The 25118-nt window shown below is 42.0% G+C and overlaps 1 protein-coding gene, 1 long non-coding RNA gene and 1 other non-coding gene across 3 annotated transcripts in view; 2 read left to right on the top strand and 1 right to left on the bottom strand.

Annotated features, from left to right (window-relative positions):
• LOC142456462 (uncharacterized) overlaps positions 1-8723 on the bottom strand; it is a 40423-nt gene extending 31700 nt beyond the window's left edge. The window contains exons 1-2 of the long non-coding RNA XR_012786073.1: positions 8179-8723; positions 7418-7619 (exon numbers count right to left, since the gene is read on the bottom strand). This is a non-coding gene — a long non-coding RNA (uncharacterized LOC142456462). The remainder of the gene's footprint in view (positions 1-7417; positions 7620-8178) is intronic.
• An 84-nt stretch (positions 8724-8807) lies between these two features.
• Positions 8808-25118, top strand: part of SDHAF3 (succinate dehydrogenase complex assembly factor 3) — a 36120-nt gene continuing 19809 nt past the window's right edge. The window contains exon 1 of the mRNA XM_075557603.1: positions 8808-9029. Coding sequence (XP_075413718.1) covers positions 8856-9029 — 174 coding nt within the window. The 5' untranslated portion in view covers positions 8808-8855. The remainder of the gene's footprint in view (positions 9030-25118) is intronic.
• LOC142457664 (small nucleolar RNA U13) lies at positions 12022-12125 on the top strand. Its single transcript, XR_012786362.1, has one exon. It is a non-coding gene; the product is annotated as a small nucleolar RNA U13 (small nucleolar RNA).

Genomic DNA, 25118 nt, shown 5'->3' with positions numbered 1-25118 from the left:
GCATAGTGGTTACATGTTGGGCTGCTAAACGCAAGGTCAGCTGTTCTAAACCACCAGCCACTCCTCTGGAGAAAGATGTGGCTTTCTACTACTGTTAACAATTACAGTCTCAGGAACTCACAGGGGCAGTTCTCTCCTGTCCTATAGGGTCACTGTGAGTCGGCATTGACGCGATGGCAGTGAGTTTGGTTTGGGTTAGTTATATGGAAACCTCTGTCCCTATTGTTGAAGGGAATCTTCAGGATTGGACTATTTTTAAAGATAATGCCTTCCAGCTATCTTAACATCGGAAGAACGCTCCTCAGAACCGCTGTGTCTGTAAGATGACGGTTTGGACTCCCAGCTCTCAGCTCTGGCTGTCCATTAGAATGAACCGGGGAGAGTCTGAGAGATAGCAATGCCTTGACCTTACACTTGGGGTTCTGATCCATATGCTGGGGACTGAGAGTCAGGCTTTTCATTTTCCTCTCCTGTTTCTCAAGTGATTATAATATGTAGCCCATGTTGCGTTCCACTGACTTACATTATTAGGGCACTGAATTGATATAGTTATGCAGCTTTTCAGTACATCATTTTATGTAGGCTGCCCCTTCACATGCAGTAAGACTGAAATAAAATGCACTTCCCAAAGCAGCTGTCCTTCCTGACTTTTCAGTGACAACCCCATGAAGAAAGTCCTGGAGACCTCTGTGGTTGGGCCATATGTAATATTCACCCACATCCCCTGCATTCGGAAAGTCCATGCCGTTCATTCTCCTGTGCTTATACTCCTAGAGTTACAGCCTACCTCCAGGGCAACCCCCATTAGTAACTATTCTCTCTCTCTCTGTTCGCTCCTGTGCAAAAAGTGAATTATATCCTCCAGCATTTGGTGTACTGCTGGCTTCCTTCTGTTTCAGCGAGTACACACACAAGCCCTTTTGTTTGATATGCACAATTGTCTTAGTCTCATTTCCTAACTCGCTGCCATTGCGGAGATTCTCACTCATAGGAGTTGGAAGGCTGCACATCTCAGGGGTGCAGACAGCCTCCAACTTCTCCCAGGGAGCAATTGGTGAATTTGAAGTGCCGACCTTGCAGTTAGCACCCCAAGGCAAAATCAATTCTGCCACCAGCTCTCCTAGCTCCTGATTAGGGTACCTTAGAAGAGGTCCACCCAAACAGTGGCTTCTGAGGGGTCTACCGGGCCAGTCAAATTCAAGGCTGAGAAGTCAGTTCAGAAGGTTGGGGTATCTCTGTTGTGGAATTCCAACGGCATTTCCATAGATTTTCTTGAAGGACAATGACAATGACAGTGGCTTATTCAGAAAAAAGTTTAAGAAAACTGAAAACTGCATCACTAAGAAAAAGGTCAGGAAAGTTATACCAAGGCATTCTCGCCCTCCCCCCCCCCCCCCACTCATCACCATGCCTCTGTTCCTTCTTCAAGGGAGCAAGAGCTATCTGTTGTGAATTACACTGAGAAACCTTACCACGGCTACCTTAGAGCCCTGATTTTGCCCCTACAGCCTACTTTTTTGTATTTCAAACTCAAAAAACAGTGAAAAGGAACCCTGTTGGATATTGAAATGGAAGAATTCTTCAGGGTAGGTTAAAAACCAAACCCACCACCACCGAGTTGATCCTAACGCATAGCAACTGTAGACAGAGGTTCTGTAGCTCTGAAACTGCACCAGAGCAGATGTTATCTTTCTTCCACTGAGTGGCTGCTGGGTTTGAACTTCCCAACTTCCATGGGCAGTCCAACATTGCCACCAGTACTCATTCTGGGAAGGTGACAATGAATGGAAACATCACCTTTAGAAGTGTATAGACCTAAGTGGAGGATAAGTTGAGAAAGAATAGCTTCCTGTTTTGCTATTTCGGGCTTACCCTTATACTTTGCTTGTAGGCATTCACTCATCCAGAGATAGATATAAACATGTTGTGTTTGAAATAAAATAAACCTGTGCAGGCATGAACTGACACCCTAGCGGCAGTATTTTGACTTATGCTCATGTGCATTTATTTTTGCTTTCGACAGACTGTCTTGCATATGGCTGCTAGATTATCATTTTAAAAGCCCCATTCTTACTGTGTTCTCTCTGCTCAGAGATTTCCAGTGATTCCTAGTCATAGCTCCCGGGAATCCTCCTCCATACCCACTTCACTTCAATGGTGCGTTCTTTGTATGTCCTTTAAGGCTCCCCATAGTCTGAAGCCACATAACTGGGGCATACACTGAACAGCGCTGGCCACAGTTTCATCATCTGTTAAGATCAGGCATTTAACAATTAGAGGATTCTTTCTAGCTCCAAATAAAAAGTTTCATTTTTTAAAGGGACTATTTGCCATTCCTGTGTACAGTATTAGTTATTCTAAACAGCTGACAGAAGCTTCTTTCAATGTTGCTTCTCATATTGTCTTTCTCTTTAAAAAAGAAACTTTTATGTCTTTCCATTATGTACCCACATTGCGTTTCTCTTTGAAGTTCTAGGTTAAATACACTCATCTATACTGTCTACTCAAACGAGTGCCTGAGGATACGCAGCACATGATGTAAAAGTCAGAGAAACCCGTTCGATGTTGTTCCCAGTCCTTTAGAGTGCTCTGAAGAGAATGATGTCTTGTTGCTAATAGGTACAAAACGATACACTCATCAAACATCTTTGTAAGTCTAGTAAAATAGTTTCAAAATACACAAAACTAAAACAAATGCATCTACATGCAGAGAAACTGGCAAATCGACACACATGGGGTGATTTCAATGCTTTCTGTTCTGAGACTGAGAGATCCACAAGGAGGCAAAAGAAGAGAACATCATGCAAGTGCAGTAAAGACCATATATTCTTTAAATGCTACTCAGAGGCTTCCCATCTGGGAATCTGGGAGTCCACACTCTCGCAAGTTGAAAAATTAAAAGTGGTATTCACTGACTACAAGACACGACACAGTTAGATAGCATTTAAGGAATCCAGAAATCTGTTTGCACATCAAGTAAATATGTTTTGTTTAAAGAGGAAATACATGTAAATGACAAACTAGCTGGAATAAAACCTACAGCAAATGGCCAAAGCAAGTAGTAAGAGATCATTATTTTGGTTACTTTTTGATATTAATGTTAATTTTCATTCTTGTTTAATTTTAATGTTCATCATATAAGATGATTTCACTGTTCAAAATTTTTGCAAAAAAAAACAGTCAAGTCAGAAACACTTCACTTTCCTGTCACTTCCTCCTTTCACTCAACTGTCTCTCTACTCTTGTAGTACATATTTTTTTTAAAGCCAGTTTTAGGTTTATTTTTCCAGAATCTCTTTTTGTGTAACTAAGGAACTATTATGTTATACTCCAGTTTTCATTCCCTGTCTGCACAAAAGCTTGGCTACATCGACAGCTATTGCTTTCATTACAACCCTGGATTTTGTGTTGAAGATTCCATTGATTTCTATTTCACCATTTTAAAAATCAGGAATGAGTGTTGAATTTGTCACATGCTTTACCCACTGGAAATAATCATTGAGTTTTCTCTAAGACCTATTAATATAGCATTGGTACTTTAAACACCGTATTTTATCTGGACTCGATTTTTAATCCTTAGCAATCAACAATTAATTATAAATATCTTAGGACATGTCTCTTGCCAAATGAGTACACATTTAGTCATTCTTGACATTCTATAACTGCACCGTTTCAGAAATTCAGGAAAATATTTGGTAAAGACTAATATGCCTTCTAAACAGATTTTCAGAGGATTTATTAATCTAAACTTTTTATTGTCAGTTGGCGAAGGTTTATAGATCATTAGCTTTGCATCCAGCAATTCGTACTCATTTTGTTTCAATTCATTCATTGCCACCCCCTTATTGTAACATGATTTATCCTGGTTTCTACTTGTGAATCCATTAATTCTTCTTTCTCAGCCCTCTGAACTTTTTCTTTGGGTAAATGCTGCCCTTTGGGTCTTATTTGGTCAATTCTTCTACCAGAGAGGTGCCTCAGGTCCAGACCTGAAGGGTGACCCAGAGCCAGAGTCTCAAAAGTCCTCCCACCTGTCTCCATCAGCCCAGAAAGCCTGGTGAGAACAGACTTCTTAGGAATTGGTTGGCTTCCCCCTGCTTGGTCTCATTCTTAGACCTGTTTGTTAAGCTTGAAAATTTGGGGTTTTCAGGATTATCCTTTATTCTCATCATTAAAATAATGAAAGAATGAGGCACTCATAAAAACATTTACAGAATTTTCTCCTCTTAACAGTTTTCATCTCTACTCAGTGATGTATCTAACTTTTGGATCCTTAAGGTAGCAGACACTGGGCCTCTACTCAAGTTCTCCTTTAATGCAACAACACTTTGTTCTAATAACCTGGCATTCTGTGATGCTCACCTTCCTGACATGATCACTGAAGACACAATGAGTGCATAAGCAAATGTGGTAAAGAAAGTTGATGGTATCTATTATAAAATAGAACATCTGGGGTCTTAAAGGCTTGAAAATAAACAAGCGGCCATCTAGCAGAGAAGCATCAAAGCCCACATGGAAGAAGCACATTAGCCTGTGTGATTACAAGGTGTTGACAGGTTCAGGTGTCAGGCTTTAGAAGGCCGCAAGGAAACAATCATATCAATGAAAACAAGGAGGGTGTTGGAGTCGAAACCCAAAGCCCACCTGTAGACAATTGTACATCCCCTCAAAGACAGGTCATAAGGAAAGGACAAGTCAGCTAGTATGCAGTATAGCACCGACGAAACACCCAACATTCCTCTAGTTTGTTAATGCTTCTTCTCCCACACCCACTATCATGACCCGAATTTTACCTTACAAATCCAGCTAGACTGGAGTATGTACACTGCTACAGAATAGAGGTCTCAATACATGGAATCCAGGACAGATAAACTCCTCAGGTACAGTAATGGGAATAGTGATACCATGAGGGTTGGGTGAAGGTGGGGGAGATAGGGAGAACCAATCACAATACTTGATGTATAACCCTCCCCTCAAGGGGGACAAACAACAGAAATGTGGGTGAAGGGAGGCAGAGGATGGTGTAAGATATAAAAATAGTAATTCATCATTTATCAAGGGTTTATGAGGATATGAGGGTGGGAGAGAGAGGGAAAAAGAAGAGCTAATATCAAGGGCTCAAGTAGAAAGAAAATGTTTTGAAAATGATGATGGCAACATATGCACCAATGTGCTTGATACAATTGATGTATGGATTATTACAAGAGCTGTAAGAGCTCCCATCAAGCGATTTATAAAAAACAAAAATAACTTTGGGACTCCAAGGGAAGGTGAGAGATGAGGAATCATTTCTGGGGGTTTGGCAGACCCAAGATGGACAAAAGCTTTAGGGCAGGCCTAACAGCCTCACTTTAGGTATCAAACCCCACAAAGGTTGTAGGTATCAAAGATAAGGCCTAGGGAAAGATGTAACTTTTTATTATACTCAGTGATTTAGACTTTGGAATATGCGTAACTATACATTCAAAACTGCAGGCCGACAGTCACGTTATGTTTCCACATCGAACGACATGAAATAGTTCCTACAGCTCTCACCACCAGCCTTTCTACCATTCTTTCTCATTTGGTCGCAGAGGAAGAGGCTGTAAAGTTATCTGCATATAAGACTTATTTTTCTGTGTGGCATCTTAATATGAAGACTAGGTCTCTGGGTAGTGCAATAGTGTGCTCTTCATTGCTAACTTGTGTTGACAGTTGAAATCCACTCAGGAGATATGTCTGATAATCTGCTAAAGATTAGACAAAAAACAAGCACAAGCCAAACCAATACAACAAACCTTATAGGGCTGTACTATTCAGTAACACTTGGGGTCACCATGTATCAGAATCTATGACAACAGGTTCTATCAGTTTCTCCAGATGGGCAATACTGCCTCCTGGGGGCGATGGAGCCATCCTGGGCTACAGACGCAGATATCTGTACTTCCTCCTGGATTGTAGGCTACGATACAAAAGGTTTTCATTGCTAGGGAGGATGCTGAGTTTTTTGTTTGTTTTTTCCCCTGAAAAGGGATCAGTAGGCCAAATAAGTTTGGGAACCTATGGATTATATAGTGTGTGGTCCAATATAAAGTAGTAATTTATAGGTTCTATGTGTCTTTCTCCATTTTGTAAAATTTCTTTTATTTTTTATCCCTCTTGATACCTAAGATTCTTTATCTACTTGTCAAAAAAAATCTTTAGCTGTCTGTCACCCCCACGCTGTGCAGAGGTTCCCAAGTCGTACCAAGTAGATAAGCGCTGCTGTGCAGCTCTTCATGATGGGGGAAGAGAGAAGATACTGTGCTGCTTATATTGTGCGCACTCTGATTCATCTTACATTTTAATTTACATTTGGAAATATAACTGTATTCCCTTTTTTCTCCTTAAATAAAAATGTTTATAAAGTAGTTATTTCAAAGTGACTGTGTCCTGTTTCACTTTTACATAAAAACAATTCAAGGAAATCTCAATGATGAGATTGTTAGAGTTGGAAGGTCCAGAGATTACCTAAGTCAGCTCATTTGACACAGTGGAAATTCAGGCACAGAGTGGTTCTGTGCCTTCGGAATACCACACAGGACAAAGAAATGCACAGAGAAAGGCCTACATGAAGCAAACGGATCTAAATTAGTAGCCAGGAACAGAACCTCATCCTTATTTTCAGTTCATAGTTGTATTTGCCTCATGAGGAATACTATTGTTGTTTCGTGCCGCTGATTAGGTTCTGACCCATAGTGACAGGGCACAGCAGAAAGAAACGCTCCCAGTCCTGTGCCGTCCTCACAATTGTATGTTTGAGCCCACAATTGTATGTTGCAGCCAGTGTGTCATCTATCATGTTGAGATTTTGCTTTATTTTGCCCCCCTCCCCACTTTACTGAGCATGGTGTCATATTTGCAGAATGGAGACAAGGAAAATACTAGTTAGCCTAGCGTATTAAAGACAGCAGACCAAGCTGCACTGGAAGCATTAACCAAAAACAAGGCTCCAGGAATACCATTTGAAATGTTTCAACAAGCTGATGAAACACTGGAAGCACTTACTCATCTACACCAGGAAATTTGGAAGACAGTTACTTGGCCAACTGACTGGAAGAGATTCTTATTGGTACCCATTCGAAAGAAAGGTAACCCAGTAGAAAACGCTAATTTCAGGACAATGTCATTGATGTCACATCCAAGTAAAATTTTGTTGAAGATAATTCAACAATGGTTGCAGCACTACATTGACCGGGAGCTCCCAGAGGCTCAGGTCAGATTCAGAAGAGGACATGGAACAAGGTCATGGAGAAAAACATTGAAAGTACCACAGACTCCCCAAAGAACATACAGATCTGCTTTGAAGAAGTAGAGCCAGGATACTCAAGGATGGTGAGACTGTTTCAGGTACTTAGAACTTTTATCAGGAGAGTCCAGTCTCTGAAGGATATCTTACCTGGTCAAGTAGAGGGGCAGTGATAAAGCGGAAAGCCCTCAAAGTGATGACTTGGCACAGTGGCTGTGACAATGGGCTCAGACATGAACACAATCATGAGGCTGGAGCAGGGCCTGGTGGGGTTTTGTTCGGTTGTACACAGGGTCACCATGAGTTGGAACTGCTTGACAGGCATCTGACATCAACACTAACAACAGCCAGCCTAAGTTGTAAAGACAGGGAAATAGAAAGTTTTGTCCTTAAAGCGCAATGTAAAAAGTAATAGTCATCTATAATTATTATCACTTTTATTGCCTGCTGCGTCTCTTCAGGGGCTAACCGCACTACTGTGCCTGTTTCTGTCTCATCCACTGCCTGCCATTTGAGAGCACTGAATTTCCAGTGCTCAGTGGACATTTTTTGCTCCTTTTAGGCTGAGTCAATTCCTTTATTGTTCTTTCTTATTAATTCATTGGCAGAATGCTTTTTCCACTTTTATAAAAGGGCTTTGGCTCAGAAAGAATTTATTATACATGTACTTTAACCTCAAAGGAAACCAGAAAAAATAAGTAAACTGGAATGAGATTAACCTTCCATTTACAGGGATATTAACAGATGAAGTAGGGTTAGAAAAATTTCCTGAAATAAAATAACCACACTGTCACTCAGACCTTGCCATTAAAGTACTTGTTCACAATACTAAATTAAATTTTTAAAAATTCCCCCTAAATTTAAGCAAAAGTTAAAACGTTATTCAAATTAGTAAGTATTGGCGTGCTTACTCTATCCAAGGCACTGTGGTGGGCCCTGCTGAAGATACAAAAACAAGTCGGTGCCTGCCTTCGGTAACCAGGTGTGTGTCATCTTTCCTTTCACAAAAATCTTTGCAGAGGCCACATCTGTGTTCTGTGAGGAAACCTGACAAAGGCACACACGCTTGCCTTCATCACCAGCAGGTATCGGGCCCTCTTCTATGAAGTTTCAACAGTTCAGTGCTTGACTGCAAAACACGTTTGGTGTTTGGGACCTACCCAGAGGTTCCTCGGAATAAATGCCCGGCGATCTACTTCTGAACGCTACTGCTTGACAAACGAGGCAAAAAGACACTACAGTAAGGCAAGAGCAACTTGGGAAGGCTTCCTGAAGGAAGGAGCGGTTTTGAAGGTGCTCTCGGTTCCGATGAGGGGCGTAGGGACGGCGGTAAACAGAGAGGATGCGGGGGTTGGGCTGAGAGGCGACACTTCGCACACCCCACACTGAGTCTCCTTCCCAGGGACCTAGCGCGGGAGGCGGAGAGGAGAGCGCAGGCGGCCCTCCAGCCGCTCGGCTCAGGTTTCCGGAAGGACCAGACCGGATGGGGGTCGCGCGCCCTCTTCCGGCGCCTTCCAGGTCACCAAGGCCAGACCGGTCAGGGGCGGGCTCTCGGCGCAGGCGCACTCGGCGGCCCTCGCGCGGCGCGATGCCGGGCCGGCACGTCTCGCGTGTGCTGGCCCTGTATCGGCGCATTTTGCAGTTGCACCGGGTGCTGCCTCCTGACCTCAAAGCCCTGGGGGACCAGTACGTGAAGGACGAGTTTAGGAGACATAAGACCGTTGGTTCTGACGAGGCCCAGCGCTTCCTGCAGGAGTGGGAGGCAAGTGACGCCCCCTTGTCCCCCCACAGAACTTTGCGGTCCACCAGTGGTGCCCGCTTTGCCCCGGTCAGAGAGCCCTCGTTCGGCGTCGCCTCGCAGACTCCCACGCGGCATCGTGGAGAGCGGCGGCCCGTTCGATCCTAATCGACCAGCGTGAAACTGTTCCAAGGACGCTTCCCAGAGTTGCACCCCCGAGCGCCCCGATTTGACCCTCGGGCCCTTCTCTGCGGCTGAGCCCGTCCCCTCAGCCTCGCCCGTTCTGCCCCGGGTGCCGCCGGGCCGGGCCCGAGGCGGGGTGGCAGGCCCGAGCGGGACGCCACCCCGCTGCAGCTGCGGCCCTTTCCTTGCTCGGGTTTCCGAGCGAGGAGGTCGTTCCCGTCGTCCTGTAGCGTCATCTGGGCGCGCTGAGTGGTCCTCTCCCCTCTGCTGACCCCGACGTCTAGTTTTGCAAGTGCCAGTTCGCCGGACTCTCGGGACACGTTTTCAGGTCCCATCCCCGCGCACGCCGGCACCACATCCCAGCTAGACACACACACACCCGAGGGTTAACCCGGCACTCTACTTTCTCCATCAACGGAGGAAAAAGATACTCAGAGCAGTCGGGAGCCCGTGGTTGCGAAGCGGAGCTAGCAAGTAGAATGGAGTTAAGAGCGCCCTGTTGGGTAATTGAAAGCAACTTTGGCAGAAGAAACTCACTGCCCTCAGGTCAGTTCGGACGCAGCAACCCCGTGGAGCTGTAGAACTGGCCTGGCTTCCCGAGACAGCAACCGCTTGCAGGGAGTGGAAAGCCTCATCTTTCTGTGTGGTTTGGGACTGCAGACCTCGCAGTCAGCCCTAAACGTCAGCCACCAGGGCGCCTTGTCTGAGACTAGAAGTAAGCAACTCTTTAGGCCAAAATGCTGATGGCTTAGGAGGAGATTACTGGAGGCTGTTTTTTTCTTTTTGGAAATGAAAGGTTCTGGTTAGGGTGAGCATACACTATTTCTCACCAATTCCTAGACTAATTGCTGGCAGAATCATTAAAGCTTGCAAAACAGGAAATGAAGGACCATGCTGAGAGGTAGATGGTTGCTGAAGTCAAGGTATGCTAGATGCCATTAGAATTAGCCCGCCTGGAGCCATTGGAGTTGAATTTTTATTAGTCTCAGCCCACTTTGTTTTTATATGCAGCCAAAATGCTGATATTCAAATCCAGACCCAGGCATACATTACATGTGAGCTCACTTGATATTTTCAGTTCTTTTTCTTATCTATAAAATGAGATAAGTATTTACAATGTGCACTTCAAAATGAATGTGTTCTAAAAGCACTTTTTAAATTGTTAATTGCAGTGGCCTGAAAGGATATTAGGTTTGTTATGTGACTTCTTTTAAGCCAGGCCATTTTGTGGCAAGATAGGGAGAGTCTAGTTATGCACCTGGAAGAAAGAATGGTACTTTGAAAAATCCCAAAGTTTCAGGACTTTGATACTTTTTAAGGAAAAAATATGAGGAATAGGAACTTTAATAATTTTTAGGGAAAAGTATGAAGAATATAATAAGTTGGGATTAAGTAACAAGGAAGAGAAGTAGCATACGAAATTACTGAGCATATTAAAAACGTGTTGGTCAATTTAGGAATTGTGGCATCACAAATGTAGGTTTTTTTAAAAACTATTTTGAAATGATTTTAGAGTTAGGGAAAAATTCAGCTGGTAGTGCTGAGTACCATGCAGACTGTACCCAGCTTCTCCACCTATTAAGATCGTACCTAAACATGGTGTGTATTTCAAAAGTAAGAAATTAACTTCACCTCAACACTATTAACCAAAGGACAGACTATTTACATGGTATCAGCTAGATTCCCACTTTGCACTGAGTAGTCAGGTCTCTGAAATTCCCACTTTGCATTTATCGGTGCGGTCCCTGAAGTGCCCGTAGTCTGTGACTGTTCCTCAGCTTTTCCTTTTTTCCCCCTTGAGCTTTTAATTTGAAAGTACTAGTTAGGTATTATTTTTTATTAAATACTTTTATTGGGGGCACTAGTTAGTTATTTTGTAAATACCCTTCCATCTGATTTTTTGGGTGTCTTCTCAAGATCAAGTTGATGTGATGTGTCACTGGGGATACTGTAGGGCTGATGTGCCCTTCTCAACACATCCCCTCCGGCATAACACAGGTGCGTCATAATAGCACCCTGACTTACTTGAACTGGCAATGCTAACTAACTGTGATAACTTGGTAAGGTCGTAACTACCGCAATCCTCCTGGCATTTGGGGAAATTATAAGGAAGATACTTTATTCTCATCTTAATGATAAGAATGTAAGTTTCTTTTTACAGACTGAAAAATGAATTTATGTAATTATTGTAAGGGGGGAAAACAAGTCTAGGAAGAGATTGGCAATCTGTTAGGGAGATTGTTGATAGCCATTGGAATTTTGCTTTTAAATCTAGCAGGAGGCAATTATTAGAAATGAAACTGGGTGAGGGTTCTCATTAGGAACCATTTAAAAGTTCTAGTGATGCTCGTTTTGGAAGAACTATTGGCTTAGGTATTTTACTCTTCGCGGAGCCTTGGAGGTGTAGTAGGCTACACATTGGCCTGCTTAACCTCCGGGTCAGCATCTCAGAACCACCAGCTGCCACACAGAAAGATGAGGCTTTCTGCCCCCACTGAGAATGAGGGGCAGTGCTGAGGGGGGACCCAAAAACCCGTCTGTAGGCAACTGGACCTCCCCTTACAGAAGGGTCACAGGGAGGAGATGAGCCAGTCAGGGTACATTGTAGCAATGATGAAACATACAACTTTCCTCTAGTTCTTAAATGCTTCCTCTCCCCCAACTATCATGACCCAATTCTACCTTACAAATCTGGCTAGACCAGAGGATGTACACTGGTACAGATATGAACTAGAAACAGGGAATCTAGGACAGATGATCCCTTCAGGACCAGTGGTGAGAGTGGCGATACCGGGAGGGTGGAGGGAAGATGGGGTAAAAAGGGCGAACCATGATCCTTTTCCGGTTCATAAACATGATGATCGGGTCCTCACGCGTCTGTGTGACATGTGCCTCCCTTAATACTTGTTACGACGTGGGCACATTACCCATCTGACTCAAAAGAAAAAAGAAAAAAGAAAAAAGGGCGAACCAATTACAAGGATCTACATATAACTTCCTCCCTGGGGGAAGGACAACAGAAGTAGGTGAAGGGAGATGTCCGACAGTGTAAGACACGACTACTAATAATTTATAAATTATCAAGGATATCTGAGGGAAGAGCGGGCAGGGAGGGAGGGGAAAATGAGTTGATACCAAGGGTTCAAGGAGAAAGCAAATGTTTTGAGAATGATGATGGCAACAAATATACAAATGTGCTTGACACAATGGATGGATGGGTGAATGGTGATAAAAGTTGTACAATCCCCCCAATAAAATGATTTAAAAGAAAGAAAAAAAAAAAAAGATTTAGAACCTCAGAAACCCACAGAGTAGTTCAGTCCTGCCCTGCTCTGCCCTGCCCCGCAGTGCCTTTCTGAGTTGACATGGCTCATGCCGAGCCTGGTTTTGGTTTTCATTCGGTACCCACCCTGTTGTGGAGAGAATGCCGTACCATTTATTTCCATTTATGAATCAAAGAATGATGATTAGAAGTGAATGGTGTTGGTGGGAAAATGTGAGACAAAGGATAAAAACCCACAAGTGTGTTCTCACAGTTGGTGTACTTTGAAGAGAATCATAGGCGTCTTCACAAAGAAGAGATTTACTCTTTGCTGGTCCTGTTTTCTTACATCAATTGTCTCCTTGCCTGCTTCTTTTTGTTTGTGAACTTATTTATAAGTGAAATTCTGTTTTTGAAAAAAGAAAAGAAAAGGCTAAAATATTCTGCAAATAGGTACTGATCTATTAATCTGTGGCATTGTACAGAGAAATGAATAATAAATGTACTTTGCATCCACAGTGCCCAAAGTTTAGGAGAGTCAAATAGACCATTATAATACAGTGCAAACATATCTATTACGTGCTATGGAAGGATGCAGGGAATGGGGGAAGTTGAAAGTCACAGGGAATGACCGAGTTGAGTCTTGAATAGCAAATCAATGCTAACCTGTCTAGAAAAGAACATTTTAGAGAGTGAGAGTAACATTTGCAGAGCTATTGTGTAAAAAAAGCAGTGTGATGTTTTCAAGAACTACAGTGATGTATTTGGAATTTTGTGTCTTAGGTGGAAAATTGGGAAGAGATGAAACTAAAGAGATAGGCAAGAAAGGATGTGCTAAGGATTTTAACTTTATTTTGAATCATTGAACAATTTTTAGCCATGGTGCAAATGACCTAAACTATATTTCAAAATCTTACTGTAGTAGCAATACAGAGAAAAGACTGAAGAAAGAGAGAGGGGAAGGGCTAGGCAGACATCTGGACATTGCTGCAGTAATTCCAAATGTGCTTCCATGAAGCCAGCGGCACTGAGAATGGAGGAAGTCTGGGAGAGATGTATGGGAAATCTTTTATGAGACAGAACAGATGATTTGGTGACTTAGGCAAAACCAACGAGGGAGGAGAGTAGGTGGAAGGTATGATTTCCAGGATTTTGAACATCAACTAGAATAGGGCCTATCGGAGGGGCAGCAGGGGGGTGGGTGGGTGGGGGAGGGAGTTCCCTCTGTTCTCAGGTATGTGTCTTGGTCTGGTAGATTGTGGCAGAGGTAGAGATTTAGAATTCCTTGTCTATAGGTGGTAGGTAGTCTAAAGGTGGGAATGGCATTGCCCAGGTTGGAAATAACATTAGGAACAGTGGTTCAAGGACCATTTAGAAAAAGTTAAGAGAATGAAGATCGTAAAATAGCACTAGAACAATGGTTCTATTTTTGTTGCTGTTTTTTTCTCTTTCTGTCTTTAGTTGTTCCTAGCAGTTTCTGCAAAGGAACACATTGTTTTCTTCTTCTTTTTTTTTTTTTTGACTCAGGACAACTCTTTATTTCAGGCGTCTAGAACAAAGGGAATTCAGAGGTTGATGATCACTTATTAAAGTCCCGTTTCTCTATGATGCCCACTGATGACACTTCTACATCTGAGGGCAAAGAGCTCGTGCAGCATGATATTCTCATTTCAGCCACGCCGCCTGCAGTTTCTTCCTTGCAGAAAAATCTTTCCCAGTGTACTTCTTTTTTTTTAAAATTTTTTTTAACATTTTATTGGGGCTGATACAATTCTTTTCACAGTTCATACATATACATACATCAATTGTATAAAGCACATCTGTACAGTCTTTGCCCTAATCATTTTTTTCCCATTGTTTTCTTCTTGATTATGTTTAATTGTTTAGACTTGTGTGATAGTGTAGCATTTCCTTTTGTTTTATTTTGTTGTATTTGTTTTAGAGAGGAGGTAATGCTTCAGATTTCATGAGCCCATTCATTGTAACTCACATGGGATATCATTTTATTTATGACTTTGAAATGGATAATCAGATAAAAAGTATGATTAAGTTACATGTCACCTATATTTAGAGTTTCCTTAACTTAGTGTAATTAGGGTTAGATGAGTATTTAGCTAGTTTTTGTAATTGCATCCTCTCTTAATTTGGGGACTACATTTTTTGGCTTTGAACTTCCTGATTTGTAGTTTGTACTTTAGGTTGTTGAAGAAAGGGAATGAATTGCCTCTTTGTTCAGTAGAGGGAGTGTATGCGTATGTGTGGGCACAACTCCCAAGCAGAAGAGGATCCTCTGGGTCCCTCTCCCTGGATTGTGTATCTGTTGTTGTGAGGTACTGTTGAGGCAGTTCTGGCTCCCAGGGATCCTGTATACAACAAAATGAAACAATGCCTGGTCCTGGCATCCTCACAGTGGTTACTGTGCTTCAGTCTGTTGGTGAAATCCCCTGTGTCAGTCCTTCTCATTGAGAATCTTCATCTTTACACTGACTGCCCACCTTCCTTTTCCAGAGACGGGTCCTTCCTGATAACGTCTCCAAAGTGTGTGAGACGCAGTCTCCCCATCTTCCCTCCTAAAGAGCATTCTAGCTGGGCTTCTTCCAATATAGGTTTGCTTGTTCTCCTGAAAGTCCTTGGTACTTTGGATCCTCTCTGCCAACACCAGAATGCAGACACATCAATTCTGCATTCTTCCTTATTCATTGGAGTATTTTTGCAGATGGCTTTTTGAATGGTTACTTTTGGTGTACACCTTGATTGAAAGGTGATGTGTCACCTGTGTTTTCTACCTTGAGTTACTTTTATTAAAAAAAAATTTACCCCTGTTGTGTTCCTTAAAGGAGCCCTGGCAGAGTAGTGGTTACATGTTGGGCTGTTCGTGGCAAGGTTAGTAGTTCGAAACCACTCTCCACTCCCCAGGAGGAAGACAGGGCTTTCTACTTCCATAAAGAGTTACAGTCTTGGAAATAGACAAAGGCAGTTCTACCCTGTTCTATAGGGTCACTATAAGTCGCCATGGACTGAATGGCAATAAGAGCTTCTGAGTACTCCTGAATAAAAAGGAATATATATATAAAGACTTGTGACAATGCATCCTTGCAACATGAAATTGTTACTTTTTTCATGTCTGAAGCATTTGCCTTCCTAGTGCAACCTTAAAGATATTATTCCCCTTCTCAGTACTTTTGCCTTTGGTGGTATATACCCGCTGGGGAGCCTGTCCCCAGTGTGCCCTGGCTTTATTGCTTAATAAATCTGCTGTACTACTTTCTCCTAAAAGGAAAAAAAAAAAGATATTATTCTCCCAACCTCACTGCCACTGAAGCAATTCTGACTCATAGTAGATCACTCGTAGTACTCCAATAGGACAGAGTAGAACTGCCCCCGGTTTCAGAGACTCTAAATCTCTTAAGGGAGCACAACACCCCCTCTTTCATCCAACTAAAGGCCTGGGGGTGAGCAGCCCAAATGCATCCCACTGTGGCAGCAGGCTCTTTAACGACATTGCTACTCCTCAGAAATCTCTAACTGTTTTAGTGACCTGAGATACGCTGTAACAATGTTTGTGTGATTTATAAAATAACCTGCAACATCATAAAACTTTATAATTTGACCAATGTTGCATATTTTATCTATTTTCTTAGTATGGTACTTGGACTTAGAGGAATATTCCTTATATTTAAATTAATTAAATAATGGTATTAGGCTGATCTCTGTCATGGTTTCAAAACAACTCTGGATGTGTCTTATGTGTGTTTACATATACATACTATTTAGTCTTAAAACCTTGAAGTAAGTTTTATACAGAATTTAAGGAGATAAAGGATTATGTGTGCATGTTATTAACTTCTTTACTATTTTATTAAAGTAAACGTACTTTCTTATTTATTTATTAGCAAATGTACTTTAGCAAGAACATTTTACTAAGCTTTTATAAGAACAATGGATGCATGTGAAATTCCATATAAGGAATATTCAAGTTGACTAAAAAGAGTGTCAGATTGCTTTCTTGCCCTTGTAGTGTTTCTTGGGGTTTTGTTACCCCCTCACTCATGCATTTGAACTGTGCTTAAAGAAATAGTGTATGGTGCTGCTGCTCCATACCTCTGAGTCAATCTCAGAGCAGCCTTGTGTGCGAGAGGAGATGCTGCCACGTCCGGGGCATCCGTGCAATGTATAAACCCCACACCTATTGTCATCGAGTCAATTTCAACCCTGGCTGGGGTTTCTGTGGCTGGAAATCTATGGGAGCAGATACCTCATATTTCTCCCAAGGAGTGGCTGCTGGGATTGAACTACCTACTTTTCTTGGTAAACAGTCCAATGCTTATTCAACAGTGACTGTTTGTATATGCAGGGCTAAAAAATTAAACTGTAGACGGGCTTAAAATAAAGAGCAATAGACTCTTTTTGTTTGCTAATTTATCGCTTCTTGGTCATTTTTCTTTTGATTTCTTTCATGTTTTAAATGCTCTGTGAATTTTTCTTATTTTCCTTATTAGCAAATAATAAAGCAATGAGAAACTAAGTGGGAGCGCTGCATATAGATGGGCATTATTTTTGCTGGATCCTTGTTTGCTGCTTGTCCCTGTTTGCAGGCTTAACTGTGGAGGGATAGTGGGCTGGATGGACTTCTGAAGCAGCTGGTTTGGTAATTGCAGGGCCATGGAAGGGAAGAACAGGGAAATGGGGAATCAAGAGCAATGGGGACAAGAAGGAAGAAAAGGTTCCAAAGTTAATTGTGGCGCAGACTGCACAACTCTTCTCCATACGATTGAACTGTCGAATTATATGTTATGTTAAGTATCGCTCAAAAAAGCTGAAGGGTAAGAATTTCACTCTGGACATCAAGGTGTTTCCGACTGAAGCCATGGTATTTTCAAATACTTCATCTGCCTGTGAGAGTTGGATAAGGAATGGGAAAACGAATGCAGAGGATGCCTTTGCATTATGGTGCTGTAGACAAGTATCCCAGGGAACAAGCAGGCTTGTCTTGAAGAAGTACAGCCACAGTGTTTTCAGAAGGGACGATGGCATGATTTCGTCTCACAGACTGTGGACATATTATCCGGAGAGACCAGCCTTGGGAAAAAGATAGATTTGGTAAAGTAAAGGGGTCCTGGAAAAGAGGGAGACCTTGAGTGAGTGCGGTTGATCAACACGGCGGCTGCAACGGTGCGCGCAAACGTACCACATGTGAGGATGGTGCGGGACCGGCAGTGCTTCACTTGGTTGTAGCTGCGGTGGCTCGGAGTCACCTAACACCAATAAACGACGACAACAGATAACAATGGCAACAAGGGGTTTGGGCAGCGAGGGGAGGGAGATAGGTTTCTGTGATTTCTCCAGTCTGACACCTTGACCTTCCTCAATCTTTTTATTTTAAAGATGAAGAAACTAGAAAATAAAACTACTCATTTTTAGTCACATAAATCATTAAGATAAAAACAAAACAACCATGGTGCTTTTACCTCATGAAAGTCTAATTAATTTTTAGATATTAATTTTTTAAATTTTAACAACTTAAGCTTTTGCTGCAGTAAAAAAGGATAGCAGAGGTTTTATCCCCTCTGAACTTTGCTTGTTTGCCTGGTACGATTATGTATTTTATTCTTCTAGAATGTTTTTGGTTTTTTTAGTTCTAGTTTTCCTAAAGGAAAGGAAAGCTGCTTAGTCACCTTCTACACCGGTGGTATTGTATACTCAAATATTTAAATATTGTTTAGGTAATGACTTACTATTGTTAACCTGATATGCTAATTGCTATACATTTTAAAGGTTTTTAAATAGTTGGAAAGGTATGTAGGTTTTGGGGACATAACTTAGTAATTGAATACATATATATTTTCTGTATAATTTTATAAAGTTTCTTTGAACCTCAATTATCTTGAAAGGGAAAGTATTTTACCTGTAAAATTTCAGATTGGACAAAACCGTTTTCTTCTACTCTGAGATAGTATGGGTTAAAACTACTGAATCAAATGACTTAACTAATTTTTTGCTTTTCATTGACACGATTAATTGCTCTCTACTCTTTTCCCTGTTTGTTTTGGAAGTTGTTTGTGAAATAAGTCAAAGTTAATCTAAAATTAGTAACTCCTGAATAAAAAAAATAGCTAAGCAGGCAAATGGAATATATTTGGAATAAATATGATACATAATTGATAGCATTGATATAGAAAGAACTTATTTAGCTTCACAGCAAAAACACTAATAGCTTTAAAAAAGAATAGGGCAAAAGGGACTCATAGGTGACTTTATTATTGCAATACAAATATGTTAATAACTGTGTACATGTGTATAGTCATAGTGAAGACTTAAAAAGCAGTGTAGATGTTCAGTGATAGAAGAATGAAATTTCAGCCATGTGATGGGTGAATTAGTATACAGCTATTAGAGATCATGTCACCAAGGAATTAATGACATGGAAAACTCATGACATGATTAAATGTAAACATTTACATTTTGGGGGGTGTTTTCAGTCAGAATTGACACAATGGCAGGGTTCCATTTTGATGATTAAAATTAATTTTAATTTTTACTTCAATTTTTCTAGACTCTTTAGATCAATCATGTGTTGTTAGCGATTATAAGAAACTCAGTTAAGTATTTTCAAAAGCGCCATTGGATGTACTTAAGTGATATTTTGTTACGAGTCTTGTTTAAGAAGGGGGTGGGAGAATATATCCAGGGAATCAAATGCTGGCAGCAAGCGAATGCACTTCTGAATGTTGCAGGTGGCATGGCCAGTAAATCCCGGTATTCGCAACTATTTTGCCTGGTATCTTGCGGAGCATTGTAAATGAAATAGAAATGGTCTTAAAACATGTAAGGACTCAAAATTACATTTCACTTAGCTGCTCATGTTTACCCAGCTATTCGAAGAGATTGTTAGAATTCTCTGGCTCTGAATGGAGCTCTGTGGAGAAGAAGCCTGTGGCTCTCTGGTGAGCGTTCCCTCTGAAGCCGCATGAAGAATCTCATGCTTAATTTCTAAGAGATCATACTCAGTGAGTTATTCCCCAACAACTTGGTAGAAATTTCAAGTTGCTGCTTAGTAACTATCCTATTGTATATAAGTTTTCCGCCTTTTCCTTTCCTACGTATCACAGTTGAATGAAGCTAGCAGACTGTGACGTAGGCTTGGAAAGGGGGAAAGGTGAGCTGTCTGTTTGTCTCTGGCCAAGTCAGACAAGGAGCCCGGGAGTGTGATGGTTACGTTGCTAACAGAAAGGGCATGGTTTGAACCTACCTGTGGTTCTGTGGGTGAAAAGACTGGTCTCCCTGCTCCTGTAAAGATGACAGGCCAGGAACCCCTGGGGCAGTCCTACTCCTTCCGGTAATCCACATAACAGCAGACAACAGTAGCAACTGGTTAGACAAGAGAGGCTGGAAGACAAACAGGGTTCCTTGGTGGTCTGGAAATCAATAGGTTTAAGAGAACCTAGGTCATAGTTTGAGGAACCCTTGTGGCCTAGAAAATTATACTGGGCTGCTAAAGCAGCACAAGGCCAGCAGTCTAATCCGACCGGCCTGTCCGAGGGAAAAGATGCGGCTTTCCACTCAGAAAGATTTCTAGCCTTGGAAACCCAGCGGGGCAGTTAGACTGTGCCCTGGAGGCTTGCTCTCAGTTACAGGTTTGTGTCTCTTGAAGTTGTGATTATAAGGGCTGCCACTTGATCGTGGAGGTCTGGAATTGGACTTTCAACATCACAACCCAGAGATAAAGAGATTCTTGGGAAGAAATTCACAGTAACTGAATTTATAGAATAACGCTGGTTTCTGCAGTTGGCAGAGGTGGAACTGGTGAAAAGGGTGCTCTTTTCTTAGGAGTCAAAATGTTTACATCAACTTCCAGGCTCAACTGTGCTAACAAAGAATACTAACAATTTGAAGAAACACTCCAGTGGGATCAGAGTGGTATTTTGTTATCAGATATATTAATATTTCTACAGTAAAAAATTTGACTTATGCATGTTAAATGGAGTCTAGAAAGTCTTTATATTCTTTTAGGTAAGGATTTGCTATTAGATGAATTCTGAAAGAACCTTTGTTTTCAGAAAACATCTTTGGGAATTGTAAATATGGTATTGGGATCCTCTATTGTGGTATCAGGGAAAATGACATAGGATTTAGAAGGTCTTTTTTAGTAAACTTGGAATTAAAATAATGGGAAGTGGGTAGACATGAGACATCACAGTGTCTATCGTGGAAAACTTTCCTTTCTGTTTCACAAATCCTGCTACTTTATAAGGAATCCTGGTGTTGCCTAGGTAAATGCTGGGCGGCTGACCGAAAGTTCTGAACCTTCCAGCCACTCTGCAGGGTCACGCCCCGACTCGAAGATCTCCTCCCATAACTATTACAGCCGAGGAAAGCCTGTAGAGCATGCTCACCCTAAGTTGGAATTGACTCCAAGGCAATAACAATAGCACAACTTCATTGCTTTTTCCCCTGGTCAGTGCCCAGCGTCGATTGATAAATTTGCTGCTTTCAATTTTGTTCTTTTCTGCTGAGGCACAACAATATTTACTGTTTAAATATTTGTTTTAAGTAAAATATAATTTTACTAAATGTGCTAGTAGATTAAAGTTCTTAAAGTTAAGCCACCTAATTTATTCTTCTGGGCCTGAGAGATTTCAGTTTCTTCCCATTGTGTGTTGATTTAATTAGCATAATCCCTGGGGTGGGATCACATTTATCTTATTTACAAGTTTTTGTTTTTCCGTGCTCCTAAATTACTATAACTTCCAGCATTTCTAAAGTAAATTGCAATTTTATTTCTAAGCTCTAAGCCACTACAAGATTTAAACTTTCTTGAATAGATTAAAAAATAATAGTGTTTATTTTCTCTCCTCCAACACTTTAACAAACACCACTTCATCATTATAAACATTCCAGAAGGAAAAAGAACGCTGTCAGTTGTGTTTGAGCACCAAGGAGTTCTGAACCTGGAGGTAGCTGCTCTTCCCTTCCTGCTAATCTGGTGATGAAGCCGTGCTTAGAGTTTGTTTAAACCTTCCCTCTTTTACTTAATTAAAATCACCCATACGTTTTGTGTGCCAGCCGACCTCCCAATTTTCCAAAACTAAGAGTGGCAGCACATGCCACCACAAAGTACATATCGAAATAGCTACAACTACCGCAGGCTGAGCGAAACGGCAGTGTGCGCATAACCGACAGCCTGACCCCTCCCCAAGGCCTCCTGTTCACAGCCTTGCGCTTGCAGTCATGGGCCTGGAGAATCTGTCTGGTGTTGCTTGTTCATGTTAAGAGCTGTGTTTTTGGTTGCTGTCAAGCCCATTCTACCTCATGGTGACCCCCGTGTGCAGAGAGAACTGCTCCTTTGAATTTTAAAGGCTGTGGCCTTCCGGAAACAGGCCACCAGGTCAGCCTTCTCTCTGGATGGGTTCTGCCAGCTTTGGGGCGAGGAGGTGGGCACGTAAACATCTGGACTGTGGATATGAACAGGGGTGATTCAGAATTTCTTTAAAGATTTTGAAATTAATTTTGGTGAAAGCATACACAAGGAAACATACACTGTGTTAACAGTTTCTACATGTATGAGGGGCCTTCACAAGATGAACGGAAAGTGAAATACAAAGATAATAATGTTTTCCACAGACTTTGAAATCACCCGTGTACAATTCAGTGACATCACCTACATTCTTCACATTGTGATACCTTTCTTGGCGACTCTTTCTAAACTATTTCCCCATCATTATCACAAGCGTACTACTCTCTAACTTCTCATCTAACTTTCCAAATGGATGTTGTCGGTTTGGTCACATACAGATACGTCTTTAAAAGAGTAGTGTGGAACGCAAGCATTCTTTCCTGTGTCCTTGTGGTAGGTGCCAGTGCGTTGGTTCCAACTCATAATCGTGAGCCTCTGTCCTGTTGCGACACTATGTACAGACCGAAACACTACCCAAAAGTGAGCTAAGTTACAAATTGACAGGCTGCAGCCTCACAGCAGTGGTGAGCATGGCTTCCGCTCTGTGGCTGTCAGCTGGCGCCTAGCAACAGCATTACAGAGATGTGGCACTTAATTTCCATGTGAGCTACACCTGACTGCCTATGCCTTGGACTCTACAAGAGTTTGTTTTATTTTTTAAAGGGAAAGCACAGGGTGGATGGTGTGTGACTAGGCAGTGTGTTTTGCTTTTTATATAAAGTTCTGAGTCAGTTTTGAGACAGAACTGACTCAGCGGCACCTAACAACAACAACAGTGGTCCTTAAGACTCTTAGCACACTGGGCCACAGCGGCATAGGGCTGGTGAGGCAGTGAGCCTGGCTCTGGGGATGGGCTCTTGGGCTATATATGGCAGATCGTTGGGCAGTGTTCGAGGGGACTGTGGGCTCAGGCTGCTCTCACTGCCCAGAAAGTTGGCACAGCAGGTGGGGCTGGACACCCCCTCTTCTCCATCCCCACCTGCCTCATCTCACTCTGCTTCTCCCACTGCCCATTCCACCAGCCTCTGCCAACACTAGCAGTAGTGACAAGGATGTCTAGAAGCAGGGTCCCGGAAGATTTTAATGTGGCATTCACACAATGTCCAAATCACATGATGACCTATTTCACAGAAGGCAGTGAATGCAAAATTAGACACATTTGATATGAAGACGACTTTAGGGAATTGTTTTTCTTTTTTCTCCTAATAGTTTTATTGATAAAAAAGTTCACATATCATTCCATAGCCAAGTCACTCTTGAAAAGAGTGGTGTATACATCATCACAACCAGTCCTAGTGCAGCCTTCCCCCTCCCACATTCATTATTTGCTTCCCAGTTCCCCTCAACCTCCCCCACGTCTCTAAAAAACCATTGCATCAGTTATTGCCTCTGAGCCTCCAATCCTACTGTGTTTCATAAACTGGGAAACATCAGAAACAAGAAAAACCAAAACAAAACAGGAAAAATAAAGAGGAAGAGAGAAAAGACCATTAACCAATATTAAGATAAACTTGAGGGGAAATTTCTGTCATGGGACAAGGGAGAAATATTTAAACCTAGAGCAAATTCAGGTTGGGTCAAAAGGAAGATCAGCTGAGCGAGCATCGTTTCATCCCACAGTACCCATCCACCATCACCAAGTTTACAATAATCTCTGTACGAGCAGAGCTGTTCGAGCCTCTCCACTGTGGCTAGAGGGGATCTGCCAGAGGCTTACTCCCACTCAGTAGCCTTATTCCAATTATTGTTAGGTGACATTAAGTTGGTTCCAACCCACAGCGGTCCCTGTGTACGACATAATGAAACGCTGCACGGTCCCTGTGCACGACATAATGAAACGCTGCACGGTCCCTGTGCACGACATAATGAAGCACTGCACGGTCCCTGTGCACGACATAATGAAACGCTGCACGGTCCCTGTGCACGACATAATGAAACACTGCACCATCCTCACAATTGTTCCTGTGCCCGAGCCAATCCATCTCGAGGGCCTTCCTCTTTATCGCTGCCCCTCCACTTTACCAAACATGATGTCCTTCTCCAGGGACTGGTCTCTCCTGACAATAGGCTCAAAGTATATAAGATGACATCAGTGGTGATGATTTTGGTCTTCCTTACATTGAGTTATAGTCCATACTGAAGGCTACAATCCTTGATCGTCATCAAGTACTTCAATTCCTCCTCACTTTCAGCAAGCAAGGTTGAGTCATCTGCATATCACAAGTTGTTAATAAGCTTTCCTCCAATCCTGATTTTGCACTCTTCTTCAAATAATCCAACTTCTCTGATGATTTTCTCAGAACGTAGATTGAAGAGTATGATGAGAAGATACAATTTTGACACACACCTTTCTTGTTTTAAACCATGCAGTTGTTTAAACCATCCCCTTGTTCTGTTTCTGTAATTGCCTCTTGATCCATGTACAGGTTCCAGATGAGCACAATGAAGTGTTCTGGAATTCCCATCCTTCCCAAGGTCATCCACAGTTTACTATGGTCTACACAGTTGACTGCCTTTGCACAGTCAACGAAACACAAGTAAGCATCTCTGGTGTTCTGTTTAGACCTAAGATCCTTCTGACATCAGCAGCAATACCCTTTGTTCCACATTTTCTTCTGAATCCAACCTGAACTGGCAGTTTCCTGTCAATGTACTCCTGCCACCATTATTGGATGATCTTAAGCAAAATTTTACTTATGTTCCTGATATCAAAGACAATCTTCTATAGTTAGAGCATTCTGTTAGGATGCTTTCTTTGGAATGGGCATGAATATGGATCTCTTCAAGTCAGTTGTCCAGGTAGCTGTCTTCCAAATCTTTTGGCATAGATGAACGAATGCTTCTAGTGCTTCTTGAGCTCTCTGAAACATTTCAGTGGGTATGCCATTAATCCCCAGAGCCTTGCTTTTGGCTAATACATTCAGTGCAGTTTGAACTTTTTCCCTTGACACCATTGGTTCTTGCTCATATGCTACCTCATGAAATGGTGCACTGTTGGAATAGTTCTTTTTGGTACAGTGACTGTGTAATCTTCTCTTGCATAGCTTTGGAGCATTTTCTACAAATTGGGTGTTCACAGTTTAAGCTCTGGTACTTTTCCCTTCATCATACTTGAATTTTGTTATTTGTCTTCTTTGGATCACACAGGCTGGTGTGCTTCCATGTAAACTTAGTTGACACCTCACTTAGATGGTTGCTTGTCTGAGTACAAGAC

Source organism: Tenrec ecaudatus, chromosome 9 (genome assembly GCF_050624435.1).
Source record: "Tenrec ecaudatus isolate mTenEca1 chromosome 9, mTenEca1.hap1, whole genome shotgun sequence".
Classification (NCBI taxonomy): Eukaryota; Metazoa; Chordata; class Mammalia; order Afrosoricida; family Tenrecidae; genus Tenrec; species Tenrec ecaudatus.
The sequence above is the reverse complement of the archived record's forward strand: the minus strand, read 5'-3'. Positions and strand labels throughout refer to the sequence as shown.